The following is an 18,561-nucleotide window of genomic DNA, read 5'->3' on the forward strand; positions in this document are numbered from 1 at the left end:
GGTAAACCTTCAGCTAAATGTTGTCAATAAAGTGGGCCTTCAGTTGGTACCACGTTATTGTACATCAGTGCTGACGGCTCATATTAACGCGTTACTTGTGCAACTTGCAATAGAAAACAGACTCAAACCTGGATAAAATGAGTCCAAAAGTCTCCAGCTGATGCTATTTTAAAGCAGATATTCTGGCATGATTTACAGGCAACAATTTTTTGATTTTTCTTTGTGGTGCATGACATCATCTAAAAGTCGTAACTGGAAAATGGCTGGTAATTGTTCCCAGGTATTCTTGCTCCATTTAACTTGGTATTGGAGCTCCTTCATGCACAGGCTTGTCTCTTGCCGTGCTCAGCTCTCTGTTTTGGTGTGGCAAAGGGAGGTAATTGAAAGCAGGGAGAACTGGAACATCTCTTTCATTGTTTCATATGGAGAGGCGACAGCCTCTGCAAGCCGAACATAAATGGACAGAAGTTCCAAAGGCCGGCCCAGACAGCACAGGGCAGGGCAGTCCGCATCACAACACAGAAAATACTTTGGGCCAGACAATGATCACCAGTTCTTTCATTCAAGTCATAGAGTCACACTGCACAGAAACAGGCCTCCAAGGGGAGGGGGGGAACGGGGAGGGGAGGGGGGAGGGGGGGACTGGGGAGGGGGAGGTGGGGGAGGAGAGGGTGCTGCACCAATGCAGGAGAGGTTTGAGCCCAAAGGGTCCACTTGGTCTAGTATCCTTCTAAACATTTTCTAACCATGTACCTGTCCAAGTGTCTTTTAAGATGTGTGATTCTACCTGCCTCATCTACCTCCCCTGCCATCTGGATCCATATACCCTCCACCCTCTGTCTGAAAAAGTTGCCCCTCAGGTTAGGGTTAACAAATCTCTCCTCTCTCACCTTAAAACTATGTAGTGTAGGAAAATAACTGCAGATGCTGGTACAAATAGAAAAAAATGCTGGAGTAACTCGACAGGCCAGGCAGCACCTCAGGAGTGATGGAATGGGCGACGTTTCGGGTCGAGACCCTTCTTCAGACTGATGTCAGGGGGCGGGACAAAGAAAGGATATAGGGGGAGACAGGAAGTTAGAGGGAGAACTGGGAAGGGGGAGGGGAAGAGAGGGACAGAGGAACTATCTAAAGTTGGAGAAGTCAATGTTCAGACCGCTGGGCTGCAAACTGCCCAGGCGAAATATGAGTTGCTGTTCCTCCAACGTACACTGCCCATCCCCGAACTCTACCTCCGCTAAACCCTTAACAACTTCTCCTTTGACTCCTCTCACTTCCTCCAAACCAGACGCATAGCTATGGGCACTCACATGGGCCCTACCTACGCCTGCCTCTTTGTCGGGTACGTCGAACAATCCCTGTTCCGGACGTACACTGGCCCCATCCCCGAACTCTACCTCCGCTACGTTTTGCTCAACACTTTCGCTCAGTCCGCCTTAACTAACCTGATCTCCCGGTGGCTGAGCACTTCAACTCCCCCTCCCATTCCCAGTCTGACCTTTCTGTCATGGGACTCCTCCAGTGTCATAGTGAGGCCCACCGCAAATTGGAGGAACAGCTCCTCATATTTCGCTTGGGCAGCTTGCAGCCCAGTGGTATGAACATTGACTGCTCCAACTTTAGATAGTTCCTCTGTCCCTCTCTTCCCCTTCCCAGATGTCCCACTGTCTTCCTGTCTCCACCTATATCCTTCCTTTGTCCCGCCCCCCTGACATCAGTCTGAAGAAGGGTCTCGACCCGAAATGTCACCCATTCCTTCTCTCCAGAGATGCTGCCTGACCTGCTGAGTTACGCAAGCATTTTGTGATACCTTAAAACTATGTACTCTGGCTTTCCCCTAAAAATTCCCCTACCCTGTGGAAGAGACCACGCACTCACACTATGAATTTCCCTCATCATTTTAAACACCTCTATAACATCAGCACTTAGCCCACTCCGTTCCAAGGAATAACGACCTAGCTTGCCCAAGCTCTCCCTATAACTCAGGCCCTCGAGTCCTGGCAACATTCTCGTAAGTCTTCTCTGCACTCTTTCCAGCTTACTGACATCCTTTCTATAGCAGGGTGATGGAAACTAACACAATACTCCAAATGCAGCCCCACCAAAGTCTTGTACGTCTGTTACAGAACATCCCAACTTTTACACTCAGTACCCTGACTGATGAAGGCCAATGTACCAAAACCCTCTTTACCACCCTATTTACCTGTGAAGCCACTTCCAGGGAACTGTGCACCTGTACTGTTAGGTCCCTCTGCACAATAAAGTTCCCTAGGACCCTGCCATTCACTGTCCCTGATGTGACTTCACCTCACAAATATCTGCATTGAACCCCATATGCCATTCACAGCCCACGCTCTCAGCTGATCAAGATCGTGCTCTAATTTTGATAACTATCTTCACTGTCTATGATACCACCTACTATAGAGTGTTCTGCAAACTTACTAATCATGCCTTGCACATTCTCATTTAAATTGTTAATATGAACCACAGGCTGTAACGGGCCCTGCACAAGGCAAACCAGTCATCACAGGCCTCCAGTCCGAATAGCAACCTTCCACCATCACCCTCTGCTTCCTTCCATGATGCCGATTCTGTATCCAGGCAGCTGGATGCTATGTGAACTAACCTCGCAGAGCATCCTATTGTGTAGAACCTTCTCAAAGGCCAGACTGAAGCCTTGCCCTCATCAACCTTCTTGGTTACTTCTTCAAAAAATTCTATCAAATTCCTGAGACACGATCTGCCACGTACAAAATCATGTTGACTATCCCTAAGCAGCCTTTGTCTGTCCATTTGCATAAATATCTTATCCCTCAGAATTGATATGTGGAGAAAGCAGGAATGGGGTACTGATTCTGGATGATCAGCCATGATCACATTGAATGATGGTGCTGGCTCGAAGAGCTGAGTGGCCTACTCCTGCACCTATTTTCTATGTTTCTATGATGAGCTTGCTCATCTCCTGTGGTTTCTCACATAGATGACCACTTTGATGACCTATTCTCTTTCCTTTAATGTACTTATAACATACCTTTCCTCCTGAATCTTAGCTGCCAGAGCTAAAGGCTTCTCCAGCCTTGCATGTATTTCACCTCTTGCACCTCACTTCAGATTTTAACCATATTTTTTTCTGTTCTATCCAAATTTGCTTTGATTTCAGAGCTATTAATACTGCCTAATGGTTAGCTGTACCAACACCAATGGAACTATGTTGCAGTAATTCCAAGTTATTCATACAATTACTTAAAAAGGCTTCTCAATTCTTGACCATGAAGCAATGCTGTGAGAAATAACTGCACCACTATTAACAAAACTGTTCTACTGGTAAAAATAAGTAGTAAAAGTAACCTTGCTGTCCAGAAAACCCTCAGGGAAATAGGTGGATTGGCCACTGGCTGAGGACAAGGCCAAGTTATAATGTTTTTGACAGTGTAACAACTTGCCTGTGGCTGTAGTTAAAACTCAAACCACAAATGTTCATGAGCACGTGAAGCCAAAGGAAGGTGGCAATAATGTTATGAGGAACAGCACCTCATATTTGGCTTGGGAAGCTTACTCCCTGCGGTATGAATACACGCTGAGGTTAGGATTTGGGAATGTCCTGCTGCGTTACTCCAGCAATTTGTGTCTATCTCCAGTATCAATATTGACTTCTCTAACTTCAAGTACCCCTTGCTTTCCCTCTCTCTCCATCCTCCCCCATCCTAGTTCTCCAACTATTTTCACTGTCCTCCTGATTACATTTTACTGATTGTTTGCCTCGTTGTTACCTTCCCCTCAGCCAACAATGATCCATTCGGCAATTTCCTTGAACTTGGTCACCTTTGATCTCTCATTTCCACACCTTATCCTTCCATATCTCTGTGTCTTCCTCTCCCCTGACTCTCTGTCTGAAGAAGGGTCTCGACTCGGAACGTCATCCATTCCTTCTCTCCAGAGATGCTGCTCCAGTATTTTGTGTCTCTCTTCAGCAGTAAATGAACAATGGCTATGGAATTGGCCAAAAGACCTCCTATCAGCAGGACTCAGCGGCGATGAAGGAAACTGAATATCTCTTTGACAGCAGGACCACATTTCCTTCTATGGCTGAGGTTGAGGGAAAAATAGATCAGCCATGATCAAACGATGGAACAGACTCGATGGGCCGAATGAACTAATTCTGCTCCCATGTCTTCTGATCTTGATCTATGGCTCGATTTCTCTCGGACTGAAGGAACATGGTTGATTTTGGCACTACTAGTCATGCTTGTCTATTCCAAGACACTGGGAGGTAGTGCCAACTCTGTCATTAGGGAACAAAGCTGGCAGCGAGCATGTGCTGGAAAAGATGACCATTGAGGGTTCAGCAGCAACAATTGCAATGCATCTATAAAACACATTTAAATAGTACAATATCCCAACTTGTCATGGACCATTATCAAAATATAAATATTTTGCATTGAGCCAGATATAGAAATAATTGAGCAGGTGACCAGAAAGTCGTGTCAAACGGGTAGATTTTAGCCAATCTTAAAGGGGGAGGGCAAGGGAAGAGATGCAGAGAAATGGGTGAGGCAGAATACCTCAACTGACAGTCCCGGGCAATTAAAGACATCAGATAGACACAAAATGCTGGAGTAACTCAGCGGGGCAGGCAGCATCTCTGGAGAGAAGGAATGGGTGACGTTTTGGGTCAAGACCCTTCTTCAAACAAATTAAAGACACAGTTGCCTGCAGTGGGACAAAGAAGGTGGAGTTGAGAATGGACAAGGCAGCACAACAGCAGCCTCAAGCTCCCTGCACATGGCCAGGAATGAAGGAATGACTTCTGGTCTGCATTACTCACCGTCAAAGATGTTTATCCTGCCATCTCCTCCACAAGGCTGGGTGTGATCACCAAAGCATACGTGGTTACAGTCTGTGCTGTTCGCCTCCCCATGTCTCCAGTAATCAGCATCGTTCCCACAGAAACATGCATAGCCTGACTCCATGCCAGCGAGCTGCAACAACAAATTAAAAATGATAATAAAGCAGAAACAAAGTAAAACAGCTGTAATCAATTTGCGCAGAAGAGAGAGACTGTTTTATACAATACAGTGACACATCCAGATGTTATGCAGCTCATCATTCTCAACACAAACATTGTTCAGCGTTGCTTACTTCATGTGCATTTACTCTGTTGCTGTCTCTCTCTTTTTCAGTCAGAGAGTTGTAAATCTGTGGAATTCTCTGCCTCAGAAGGCAGTGGCCAATTCTCTGAATGCATTCAAGAGAGAGCTAGATAGAGCTCTTAAGGATAGCGGAGTCAGGGGGTATGGGGAGATGGCAGGAACGGGGTACTGATTGAGAATGATCAGCCATGATCACATTGAATGGTGGTGCTGGTTCGAAGGGCCGAATGGCCTCCTCCTGCACCTATTGTCTATTGTCTGTTGTCTATTGTCTGTTGTCTATTGTCTGTTGTCTGTTGTCTGTTGTCTATTCCCTGTCTCTGCAATGTCAATGGTCAGAGTTAGAGGCCTGGAGAAGTTCTTGAAAGGGACACGTGACCTAGCTGGCACTGAATTGATAGAATAGAAACATAGAAAATAGGTGCAGGAGTAGGCCATTCGGCCCTTCGAGCCATGCAATATGAGCATGGCTGATCATCCTAAATCAGTACCCTATACCTGCTTTCTTCCCATATCCCTTGATTCCATTAGCCCCAAGAGCTCTATTTAACTCTCTCTTGAATACATCCAGTGAATTTGCCTCCACTGCCTTCTATGGCAGAGAATTCCACAGATTCACAACTCTATGGGTGAAAAAGTTTTTCCTCACCTCAGTCCTAAATGGCCTACCGCTTATTCTTAAACTGGGACCCCTGGTTCTGGACTCCCCCAACACGGGGAACATTTTTCCTGTATCTAGCGTGTCCAATCCCTTAATAATTTTATGTTTCTATAAGATCCCCTCTCATCCGTCTAATGTCTCCCCGTGACACAAACTGGCAAAAGTAAACCAGTTGGAATTAAAGGGGTTTTGGTTACAAACATTCACATTACATCAGATGTTTTTGCCACCTCTACACAAAGGTGCAGGTGTCATCTCAAAGGCACTGGACCGGGCTGAAATTTGATTGAATACTTTATTGTGACAAGTGACATTGTCACAGTGAAATTCTTCGCTTGCATACCCAAGGTATGCAAATAGTCGCCACATAAAGGGCGCTTACAAAGTTCCAAAGTACCCCGCGCCAGGTCCTCCTTTGTCGCCCCCCCACAGCGCCCCCCCCCCCCCCGATTGTTCCCCCCCCCCCCCTTATGGCGGTCCCCCCATGCTGGGTCCCACTTTTCTCCCCACCCCCTCCCCCCCCACTGCGCTCCCCCCACCCCGGCTCCTCCATTGTTAATAGACAATAGACGATAGGTGCAGGAGGAGGCCATTCGGCCCTTCGAGCCAGCATCACCATTCAATGTGATCATGGCTGAACATTCTCAATCAGTACCCCGTTCCTGCCTTCTCCCCATGTTGCTTGAGGGATGATAGCAATCCAAAGGTTTATCAGGGCGGCACGGTAGCGCAGCGGTAGAGTTGCTGCTTTACAGCGAATGCAGCGCCAGAGACTCAGGTTCGATCCTGACTACGGGTGCTGCACTGTAAGGAGTTTGTACGTTCTCCCCGTGACCTGCGTGGGTTTTCTCCGAGATCTGCGGTTTCCTCCCACACTCCAAAGACGTACAGGTATGTAGGTTAATTGGCTGGGTAAATGTAAAAATTGTCCCTAGTGGGTGTAGGATAGTGTTAATGTACGGGGATCGCTGGGCGGCACGGACTTGGAGGGCCGAAAAGGCCTGTTTCCGGCTGTTTATATATGATATGATATGATATGATATCACTAATGCTGCTATTAAGAGAAGTACACATGTGCTCATTATGAAGTGGCCCTGGTCTCATAACGGAAAGCTTGTTAATTCCATGAATTACTTTAAAGCAGCAATTTTCAACCTTCTTAAATTATGAACCAATAATCCAAATGATTAATTCTACCATAATTTAAAGACACTACAGGCAGACACTATTCGAAGTGTAGGACCTTTGATCCAAAGACGCAGTGTAGAGTTAATCCCCAGATTGTATTGGGCAAGAACTAGAGGCTGGCGATAAATTGGGCCGTAAAATCTCAGCACAGAATGTCCAAAGCAGAAATAAAGCATGGAAATAAATGTCCTCACAGCCCAGCTTTATCCATCTGATTCTTCACCCCGCCTCTTCCTTTCCCCAGCATCTTTATACCCTCCTGCACCCTGACCACCACTCTCCAATCCTCAACCTAACCCTCAGCACATTCCCTCCATCCTCCCACATCCCCACATCCCCTCTCATCCCCGCCTCCCTCTCTCACCCCACCTCACCCACTACCCTGTCCCACCACTCATTCACATCCCCCACCCACCTCTCCCTCTGACCCCTCCCTCACCACTCTCTCTCTCTTTCTCTGATCCCTCCCCCCCCGCAAGCTCTCCCGCCCTTCCCTCACACGCTCTCTCACTCTCCCCCCTCCCACACAATCTCCCACCCACTCTCCCCCCTCCCACACAATCTCCCACCCACTCTCCCCCCTCCCACACAATCTCCCACCCACTCTCCCCCCTCCCACATACTCCACCCGTCCCACACACTAACCCCCCTCCCACACACTCCCCCCCTCCCACACCCCCCACACACCCCTCCCACACACAACACTCCAAAACCTTCCTTTCCAACCCTGGTGTGGTGAGTATTCCAGCTGTATTTACCCACCATGCCAGTGGTGTGGCATAGCTGAGGCCTCAATGTCCAAACCTTCCTGCCTTTTCTTGCAGTTTCAAACATTTACCACCTCTCATCAGCAATCTATTCAGAATCACATGCAAGAGTAATCTGTAACTCATTACCTTAAACCTCTTATTCCTGCAGAATTTAATGCAGGTCTGGATGGTCAGCTTGTTCGATGTCTCACTGCTCCCTGATAATGGTGGGGGGTCACCATTGTCTTTAAAGCATCCGAGGTATCCCGGCACTGCGAACAAACACAATACATAAGGTCCACATGTATTTCCTAAATGCTACAGTGGAAGATCACCATTACACTTCAATGCTCAACACTGACCTTCACGTCACTTGAGACTGGTGCAGATAAATCAGCATTTGGGAAAGAGATTGAGGCTGCAATAGACTTGCTGAGCTGAAGACCACCTGAAGTGGGGAGTGGGCTCAAGGGATTGAATGGTCTACATCTGCTTCCAATGCTTGAACATGACCATACATCATTATCTATTTATTCAGAAGATAGACACAAAAAAGCTGGAGTAACTCAGCGGGTCAGGCAACATCTCTGGAGAAAAGGAAAGGGTGACATTTTGGGTCGCGATCCTTCCTCAGACTGCGAGAAAATAGAAGCATGAAAAGGTACAGAACAAAGAAGAGGCAGCACCGATAGCCAAAGAGCCAACAGGGATCCATTGTTGGCCGTGGAGGAGGTGGTAACGAAGGGATACGAACAGTAAAACTAGCAGGAAGACCAGGATGGGGAGGGACAGAGAGAGAGGGAATGCTGGTGTTACTTGAAGTTAGACAAATCAATATTCATACCGCTGGGCTGCAAGCTGCACAAATGAAATATGAAATGCTGTTCCAATTTGCATCTAGCCTCACTCTGACAATGGAGGAGGTCCAGGACAGAAAGGTTAGTGTGGGAATGGGAGGGGGAGTTAAAGTGTTTGGGAACTAGGAGATCAGGTAGAAACATAGAAACATAGAAAATAGGTGCAGGAGTAAGGCATTTGGCCCTTCGAGACAGCACCGCCATTCAATATGATCATGGCTGATCAACCAAAATCATGTACCCTGTTCCCTTGATTCTGTTAGCCCTGAGCTAAATCTAACTCTCTCAGGAAAACATCCAGTGAATTGGCCTCCAATGCCTTCTGTGGCAGAGAAATCTTTCCCCTCTTAACTTAAACCTATGTCCTCTGGTTCTTGACACCCCTTCCCTGGGTAAAAGATTTTGTGCATTCACCTTATCTATTCCCCTCATGAATCTTCACACCTCTGTAAGATCACCCCTCAGCTTCCTGCACTCCGAGGAATGCAGTCCGAGCCCGCACTACCTCTCCCCATAGCTCAGGCCCGCAGGTCCGGGCAACATCTTTGCAACTATTTTGATGCTTAATGACAATGATATCTCAGCATAGTTTGTGGGACCATTTTGTGGATGTAACATTTCCCATGTAAAGAAGAATGACCATGCTTGGAAATGGGGAAATTGGTGGTAGAGTGATGGAAATTGAGATTGAAGGATTCAAAAATAAAGGACAATCATTTCTGGCTGAGCCTGATGTGGTTTTAGCTGCCTAATAGTATATCCTTTAGAGTTGTAGCATGGAAGCAGGCCCTTCAGCCCATTGTGTCCACACTGACCCATTCACCGGTAAATGGGGAATTATGGGAGGGCACCAGTAAATGGGGAATTAGGGGAGGGCACCGGTAAATGGGGAATTGGGGGAAAGCTGGAGTAACTGAGCCGGAGATGTTTCGGGTCGGAATCTTTCCCCAGACTGGCATCCGTCTGAGACCCTATTATCTCCTCTTCTCTAGCCTTTGTCACCTACTGCACAGATCTGCCAATCCAACCCCAATAACCTGTATCCAACCAATCTTCCTCAGACCCAGTTTGAAGAAGTCCCGACCTGAAATAGCACCTATCCAAGTTCTCCAGAGATGTTGCCTGACCCGCTGAGTTACTCCACTTTGTGTCCAGGCAGACTGAGCGGAGGTGTTCAGCAAAATGATCGCCCAGTCTGCACTTGGACTCGCTGATATATAGGAGTCCACACCTGGAACAGCGGATACAGTAGAGGAGGTTGGAGGAGGTACAAGTTAACCTCTGCTTCACCTGAAAAGACCGTTGGGGTCACTGGACAGTCAAGGGAGGAGGTATAGGGACAGGTGTTGCATCTTCTGTGGTTGCAGGGAAGGTACCTGGGGAGGGGGTGGTTTGGGTGGGAACAGATGAGTTAACCAGTGAGTTGTGAGGGGAACGGTCTCTGCGGAAAGCAGAAATGGGTGGAGATGGGAAGATGTGACTAGCGGTGGGATCCAGTTAGAGGTGGTGAAAATGACGATGGATTATCTGCTGTAAGCGATGGCTGGTGAGGTGAAAGATGAGGACTGGGGGGACTCCGACCCTGTTGCGACTGAGGGGTGGGGGAGCAAGGGCGGAGCTGTGGGGTATTGAGGAGACACGAGTGAGGGCCTCATCTATGATGGGAGAGGGGAACTCCTGTTCCCCAAAGAAAGAGGACATCTCAGATGTTCTAGTATGGAACACCTTATCTTGGGCACAGATGCGGTGTAGACGGAGGAATTGGGAGTAGTGGATAGCGTCTTTGCAGGAAGCAGGGTGGGAAGAAGTGTAGTCAAGATAGTTGTGGAAGTCAGTTGGTTTGTAATAGACGTCAGTCAATAGTTTATCTCCTGTGATGGAGACTGTGAGATCAAGAAACTCCAGCACTTTGCGTTTTGCTCAAGATTCCAGTATCTGCAGTTCCTTGTGTCTCCATGATCTCCCACCTCAGCTCCCTCTCCCTCCACTGTCCCCATGTCTCCTCACGTCCAGAAATCTCTCCATCTTTGTTCTGACTGACCTCGCATAGCTGAGCTTGCACAGCGCTACAGGCTAGAGATTCTCAAACAAACACCACCCTCCCAGTGAAGACATGTCTCCTCACCTCAGACCTTGGAGAGCCGGTGTGCGGAGAAAGGTATCCCGGTGAGCCATGGCCCATCCCAGCGGGAGGCCCGGCTTACCCGGCGTAGGCTCAGGTACCCACCCGGAGAGTGAAGCCTGGTGACCATGGCCCATTGCTCATCCCAGCGGGACACCCGGTTCACCCACCGTGGGCTCAGGTAACCATCCGGAGAGTGAAGCCCGGTGAGCCACGGCCCATCCCAGTGGGAGGCCCGGCTCAGGTAACCACCCGGAGAGTGAAGCCTGGTGACCATGGCCCATTGCCCATCCCAGCGGGAGGCCCGGCTCACCCACCGTGGGCTCAGGTACCCACCCGGAGAGTGAAGCCCGGTGAGCCACGGCCCATCCCAGCGGGAGGCCCGGCTCACCCGGCGTGGGCTCAGGTAACCACCCGGAGAGTGAAGCCTGGTGACCATGGCCCATTGCCCATCCCAGCGGGACACCCGGCTCACCCAGTGTGGGCTCAGGTAACCACCTGGAGAATGAGGACCAGTGACCATGGCCCATTGCCCATACTAGCGGGATGCCCGGCTCACCCACCATGGGCTCAGGTAACCAATGGCAGGTCTGACATGCCTCACCCGTCACGGGACTGGGAACCCGCTGGGGAGGGAGGCCGTGGAGAGGAGGATGGAGGGAGATGGCGGCGGTTGCTGGACAAAGGACCCAGTAAGAAGAAGGGGATGGGGGGGGTCTTACATTCCTCACCCTCAAGGTTGGCTGTAGGAGCCCCCCCCCCCCGGGAACAAGGGATGAAGAGGGCTCGAAGGGCCGAATGGCCTACTCCTGCACCTATTGCCTATTGAGGACCTCCCTGTCATCGCACAATGGAGCCCATGTCTGTCTTGAGAAATTCTCCCCTGCTCTGGATAATGTTTCTCCTGCAGTCAATATCACTTACTAATTATTTGTCTTTAGAAGATTGCTGTGTGCAAGAGCTAGCTTTGCACAAGTTGCAACAGTGTGTGAACTTCAAAAGGTTTGCCTGCAGTATTGGGATGACTTTAAACACAATAAAAACACATTTTTCTTTCGGTCTTGCAGAAGGCGAGCTAATTTACTCCGGGAGCCAAATCTTCAGCACCTTCTGTTCATACATGTGTAACAAGATCTTGCAGCTGTCTCACTGTAGAGCGATGAGTGGAGGAACTACAGGGCAAGGTTCCCCTCTTTAGCCTGAGGGTAACCTCAGCTGGTGCAGTGCACAGAGGAGGAGGGGAGCTGAGTTTACCTGCCTGCACAGGCTAGCTCTATACTTTGAACTTCAATTAAAGACTCCAGGCATTCACGGAACACAGAAACTTCAAACATAAATTCAGCTCACGGAGTTATTTCCAACCCCCAATCCTCATAGTTTATTTCTTCAGATCCTACTCACTAAATTGAGCAGGTTAAGCCTGTAGTTGCTAAAGGTTAGAAGAATGAAGAAAGAATGGTCATTGCAACGGGGCTCAACAGGGTGGATGCAGGGAGAGTGTTTCCACTGGCAGTCTAAAACCAAGGGTCACAACCTCAGTATAAGGGAAAGGTCATTTAGGATTTGGGTGAGGAGAAATTTGTTCAGAGGGTGGTGAATAATTAGCATTCTCTAAATTGGAATATTGTAGGTGCTCAGTCCCTGGTTCATTCAAAACAGCAATCAAGGGATGTCTAGACATTAAGGAATCAAGTATTGAGGGATAGTGCTAGAAAATGACATTGATGTGGATGATCAACTTTGATAGACCCAAAATGCTGCAGTAACTCAGCGGGACAGGCAACATCTCTGGAGAGAAGGAATGGGTGACGTTTTGGGGTGAGACCCTTCCTCCTGACGTTTCAGGTTGAGACCCATGTCAGAATCCGCTGGATACTACATATGTAGCAAAATGACCCTGGCTCTGAAAGTGGTGAGCAGACAATTATCCACAATGTGCATCATGATCTCGTGAACATGTGGTCGATGGGGCAGGTTATCATGGACACCCCCAATTTTGTGCCAATGTTTCCAACACTCTTGACCAAGAATTGGACTAGGCTTTCTCTGACAGCAGAGGCAGGATAGACCCAATGGCAGGATAGACCCAATGACCTCCCTCTCAACCATAAATTTCTATAAATCTACAATACGAAGAATATAATTAAGCCGGTTAATATATATTTTCTGTAATGCCGAAGGCAGTTGTTTGGCCCATCAAGTCTACTCTCGCTCCCAAAGCAATCCTATTCTCCCACTGATTTCTCTGTAACATGTCTTTCATCTCATGCCCAACAATTTACCTTTGATCATCTTGTCAGTCACTTACTGGAGGGGTAATTTAAATGAACAAATTATCCTACCGACCAGCATGCCTTCAAAATGTGCGAGGAAACTGGAGCACCTGGAGGAAACCCACAAAGTCACAGGGAGATTTTGCAAACTGCAAACAGACAGTGACAGAGGTCAGGATTGGACCAAGGTCACTGCAGCTGTGAGGCAGTGGCACTATATACTGTGCCACTGTACTGCCCATATTGAGAGAACCTATTTCCCCTCAGGATGATATCGGGGAGGCCCAATTTTTAAATCAGAGGCCTCATTCAGGAAGGAGATCAGGAAACACTTTCTCATTTAATGTCCCACCAATTTTGCTGTTGTCTGCAAATATACTTATCAATCCATCGGCATTTACATCCAAGTTTAGTTTTAGTTTGGTTTAGTTTAGAGATACAGTGCGGAAACAGAGGGCTCAGCTCACCAGGTCCGTGCCGATCAGTGATCGACGTACACTAGCACTATCCTACACAATAGGGACAATTCAAAATCTTTACCGAAGCCAATTAACATACAAAACTGTGCGTCTTTGGAGTGTGGGAGGAAACTGGAGCACCCGGGGAAAACCCATGCGACCATGCGGAGAACGTACATACTCTGTACAGACAGCACCCGTAGTCAGGATTGAAGTTGGGTCCTTGGCGCTGTAAGTTATCAATTCTACCTCTGCACCACTGTGCCGCCCCCAATAATATAGGTTTCAAGGGATATGGGCCAAACGCGGGGAAGTGGGACTAATTCAGATGGGGCATCTTGGTCTGCATGGATGACTTGAGCTAAAGGGCCTATTCCTTCCTGCGTAGATCTATGAATCCAACTTGGAACCTATTCCAATGGCGAGTGACAGAGTTGTGGAATAAGAGGTGTTATCGGACTGGTAGAGTTCAGGTCCAATGTACCATGGAATTACTGCCAGCACACGACTGCAGAAATTCAAGAAAAGGTCTATGGGAAAATGGTGGCCATGGGACTTCAAACTATTGCTGTTGCTATTGCTGTCACTACATAATCCTGGTGAATATTTAACTTTCCAACATTGTGCACCACGTGATGGTGAGCTGGCAGACTATTATCCAAGGGATAATATCCACCAGGGGGCGCCATCTGATGGCTGCCTCGCCAATGGTCTACCTTGTCTTTTTCCTTCTCTGTGTTTTTAGTTTGTTGTAAAATATATGTTGTAGTTTATGTTTAGTTATGTATTATTGGGGGTGGGGGGGGGTGGGTGGGGAAAACTTTTTAAAATCTTTTTCCTCAACGGAGATGTGACTTTTTCCGTGTCATATCTCCGTCCGCACTGCGGTCTAACATCGTGGAGCTGGCGGCCTCTTGCTGGGACCTCGGAGCTCCAACTGTGGGAGGCTGCGGACTTTAACAACGTGGAGCTTGCGGTCCCTGTTTAGAGACCGACTTCGGGAGCTCCAAGCAGCGGGAGCTTCGACCGCCCCGAAGTGGGAGCATCGATCGCCCTGACGCAGGAGCTTCAAACTGACTGTGGATGGTTCAACTCCCCCGACCACGGGAGGAAAGGAGGAAAGAAGATAAGACTTCATTGCTTCCATCCCAGTGGGGAATGTGGAGGAGCCGCTGTGGTGGGTATTCATGTTGGGTTTTATGTAGTTGTGTGTCTTGTTGGTTTTTTGGTATGACTGCATGGCAAACTAAATTCCTCTTATGTTGCAAAACATACTTGGCTAATAAATTATGATTATGATTATGATTATTATGATGGGACCTGGAGCAAGTCATTCCTCCTCCACCATTCAACTAGATCATGAATGATCTGCACCTTTATTTGATAAGCTGTGGATATGTCACACTTGTATCTTTACTTAACCAAAATCTATCTCAGTGTAGACATTTTAACTTGGTCCAATTTATGCTTTTTAAGGAGAATTCCAGAATTGCACAACTCTTCGTATGAAGAACTCTTTCTCAATACCACCTCTGAAAATCCCAGCTCAGATTTTACAGTCACACCCTTGTTTTGAAGTCATAGTGGGCTCATGTTGCCGACCTCCCCGTGGTGAGCTCTGTCAACTGACCTCGCTCGGTCAGACGAACGACAACAAATGGAGACAGCAGAAGCAGAAGCAGAAATAGCAGAAATAACAACGAACAAACAACAACAGCATGCAGCCCAAATGTAACCTCAGTTGCTACAGCTTGGCGCCAACCCGGAGCATGCGCCCTTCTTAGGGCGGGCACCTACGGATGTGGAACCGGATGGCATCACCCTGCTGCAGCTGAATGCGGAAGGCCTCACCAAGGCAAAGACCACCATCATTGAACATCTGCAGCAGACCCACAAAGTCACTGCAATCCTGCTCCAAGAGACTCACAAAAGTGACAGCTCCCACCTGAAGATTCCTGGTTATACCCTGGCCACCTACACTGAGAGCAACACACACGGGATCGCCACTTTTGTCCACAGTGCCTGGAGGGCGTTACATAACTTCTGCTGCCTCAAACGCAAGAAGAAGAGAAGAAGTCATAGTAAAGGAGGAAATCACCTCCACCAATCCTTTCATTTATTGTTTAACGCACATCGCTTACTTCCACCACATTGTAATTCTAATACTCAAGGGAACACAAGCCTAGCCGCTGAAATAAAAGGAAATGTAAGACGAGGATCTTGGGCATCCAGCACACTATTACATTATCTCCCATGCAGTACCACCCCAGCTCAATGTCCACACTGCTGCGTGGCACTGAGGACCTTGAGGCCATGCATCAGGAGAACACAAACAGCTGAGCGCGCAGTGATTGAATAGCTTCCTGAACTGCCCAGTGTGGCATCACACTAACGCCATTGACCACATTGACACTCTCAGCCGTGTGAACTCGTGTGATATGGTTTATTTACAGTGAATGGCAATAATGATGAGAAGGTCAGGGTCCACGTGGGGAGCACAGTCCCTTGATGTCAGTGTGCATAGTGAGGAGGTGCTGGTGATCGCAGGCATGGCCCGGCAGCTCAGTCTGGGCCTGGACGAGGAAATGCAGCTGGTCTTAGCTTGTACTAGTCACTCATCCTGGTCTCGATGGAGGAGGCGGGATGATCTCCCCAGAACCCCATCATTCACTGTGTAGGTCCTGCCCATGTTAGACTTCCTAAAATGCTACACCTCACATTTCTCTGTATTAAATTCCATCAACCATTCCTCAGCCCACCTGGCCAATCGATCAAGATCCTGCTGCAATTTTTCACAACCATCTTCACTCTCTGCAAAACCACCCACTTTTGTAGGCTTTTGTAGGAGAGGTTGGACAGACTTGTGCTGTTCGGTCTTGAGGTTGCGGGGAGACCTGATAGAAGTATATAAAATTATGAAAAGCATAGAGAGGGTGGGTAGTCAGAAACTTGTTCCTAGGATACAAAGTCAAATACCAGAGGGCAAAGCTTTAAGGTGTGAGGAGCAAAGCTTAAAGGAGATGTGCGGGCCAACTTTTATTAAGTGGCCAGAACACGAAGCTGGTTGCTGGTTGAGCCAGATACGATAATGGCATTTAGGAGACTTTTGGATAGGCATGTGGATATGCAGGAAATGGAGGGATATGGATTATGCCCAGATAGATAAGAGATGGTCTTGGCATCATGTTTGGCACAGGCATTGTGGGCCGAAGGGCCTGTTCTTGTACTGTACTCTTCTGTGTTCTATTATCTCTGATCTATGACCGGATGGCATCACCCTGCTGCAGCTGAATGCGGAAGGCCTCTACCCCCTCCCCCCACCCCCTCCCTCCAACCCCCATCCCCATCCCCTCCCCCCCTCCCCCCCCCCACCATCCCCCTTAACCCCCCTTGTCCTCCCTCCCCCCCCCCCCTCCCTTCCTCCCTCCCTGCCTAGGAGGTAGATTTAAAAATGTGAATAACTAAAAATATAACACCGATTTCAATTAATCTTCCTCCATTAGCACCAAAGGGACGACGGTGAGTAAGGTGGGCCTAACATTGTTGTGCTATCATGTACCATTTTGGCTGTAGTTCAGGAACAAACAAACAAACAAATGATAGTGGTAGTATATAGATTATATATACGTGCGAGAGAACCAAAGTTTCATGAGTTTAAAGGGAGTGCAGGAACCGATGTGCTGGAGGGGTGTATCACATTTCACCTGGTGTGCCACCGGTGTGCTGGAGGGCAGTGTATCACACTTCACCTGGTGTGCCACATGCCTAAATATCATGATGTCCCATAAATCAAGTTGTGGATTACTGGATTTGTACTTGGCACGAAACTAAACTCAACTTCACTCCAGAACCTTATCACTTCTGACTTTGATTAAATTCTTCACAACATCTTAAAATGGTTTCCCTCAGTGTCTGATGAAATACATGCTGCCAGCACAACACAAAATCAATAAGTACATATACCCCCGACAGGAGTCTTTACTGCAAGACCAGTAATAAAACAAGAGACCGATTGTAGAGTAGATGATTCTGCTTTCACAGCTACTGTCAGAGTTTACAATAAAGTCTGGAGATATCAGGCAATGCACTGACATCTGAAGCCTAGCAAATCCAACGGCAAATGTCACCTGAAACTCAATCACACACGGATTCCACTGAAAATGCTGCTTTTTCACCCCTGAAGCATTAGAGAGAGTGCAGCACTTATTAACTGGAATGACTGCATGATGAGGGAGCCTGTAGCTGAGGCGGCCCCAGTCAGAGAATGCCTGAAGGAACCTTGGACTGAAGTTCAAAACAATGAATCCTTTTGGTCGATAGACACAAAATGCTGGAGTAACTCAGCAGGACAGGCAGCATCTCTGGAGAGAAGGAATGGGTGACGTTTCAGGTCGGGACCCTTTTTCCTTTTGGTAGAATAAATAAGTAGATATCGATTCCTGTGACAGTAGGACACAGATTTAAGTTTATAGACACTTGTTTCTAGGCTGTTGTCTTTACACAACAAATCCTGCTGCATGGCAATGCACTGCCTAAATGGGCAGTAGAGGCAGATTCAACAGCAACATTTAAATGTGAACTGGTTAAATGGTTTAAAAAAAACATTAAAAGGCTATCAATAAAGTGCAAGGAACTGATTGCTGGGTCAAATAGATGGCATGGGCATATAAGGGAAACGGGCCACCAATCTCAGGTCACGTGTATATTCCATCATCTTTCTATGGCGGGGACAGGTATGGATGGAGATAGGCCAGAGAGAGGTTTGAGTAAAATGCATTGAAGCCATTGGCACTTACAGGGTTAATCACGCAGCACCTAGCTCCAGTATTGATTACAGTCTATGACATCAATGTCTACCATATGCAACAATTTTTTAACGCATGCTTCAACCAAAGACTGCAGCACACGACATGAAGCAATACCGGGACAAGAGGACAGCAAACAGGTGGGAATAGGTTCTCACGTAAACTTTACTGTAGGAATGCAAAACGTGGTGGACTGAGAGTCTGCCCATTCTCATTCACGTGTAAACTGTTGTTAACACAAGCCGTTTTAATCTAATACCTCAAAGATGAAAATCAAAAATGATGTTACAAAACCAAC

At 47.7% G+C, this 18,561-nt stretch overlaps 1 protein-coding gene across 1 annotated transcript in view; it reads right to left on the reverse strand.

Annotated features, from left to right (window-relative positions):
- kremen1 (kringle containing transmembrane protein 1) overlaps positions 1-18,561 on the reverse strand; it is a 204,352-nt gene that overhangs the window by 61,100 nt on the left and 124,691 nt on the right. Inside the window, exons 4-5 of the mRNA XM_078421279.1 lie at positions 7,896-8,020; positions 4,826-4,979 (exon numbers count right to left, since the gene is read on the reverse strand). Coding sequence (XP_078277405.1) covers positions 4,826-4,979; positions 7,896-8,020 — 279 coding nt within the window. The remainder of the gene's footprint in view (positions 1-4,825; positions 4,980-7,895; positions 8,021-18,561) is intronic.

Source organism: Rhinoraja longicauda, chromosome 25 (genome assembly GCF_053455715.1).
Source record: "Rhinoraja longicauda isolate Sanriku21f chromosome 25, sRhiLon1.1, whole genome shotgun sequence".
Classification (NCBI taxonomy): Eukaryota; Metazoa; Chordata; class Chondrichthyes; order Rajiformes; family Arhynchobatidae; genus Rhinoraja; species Rhinoraja longicauda.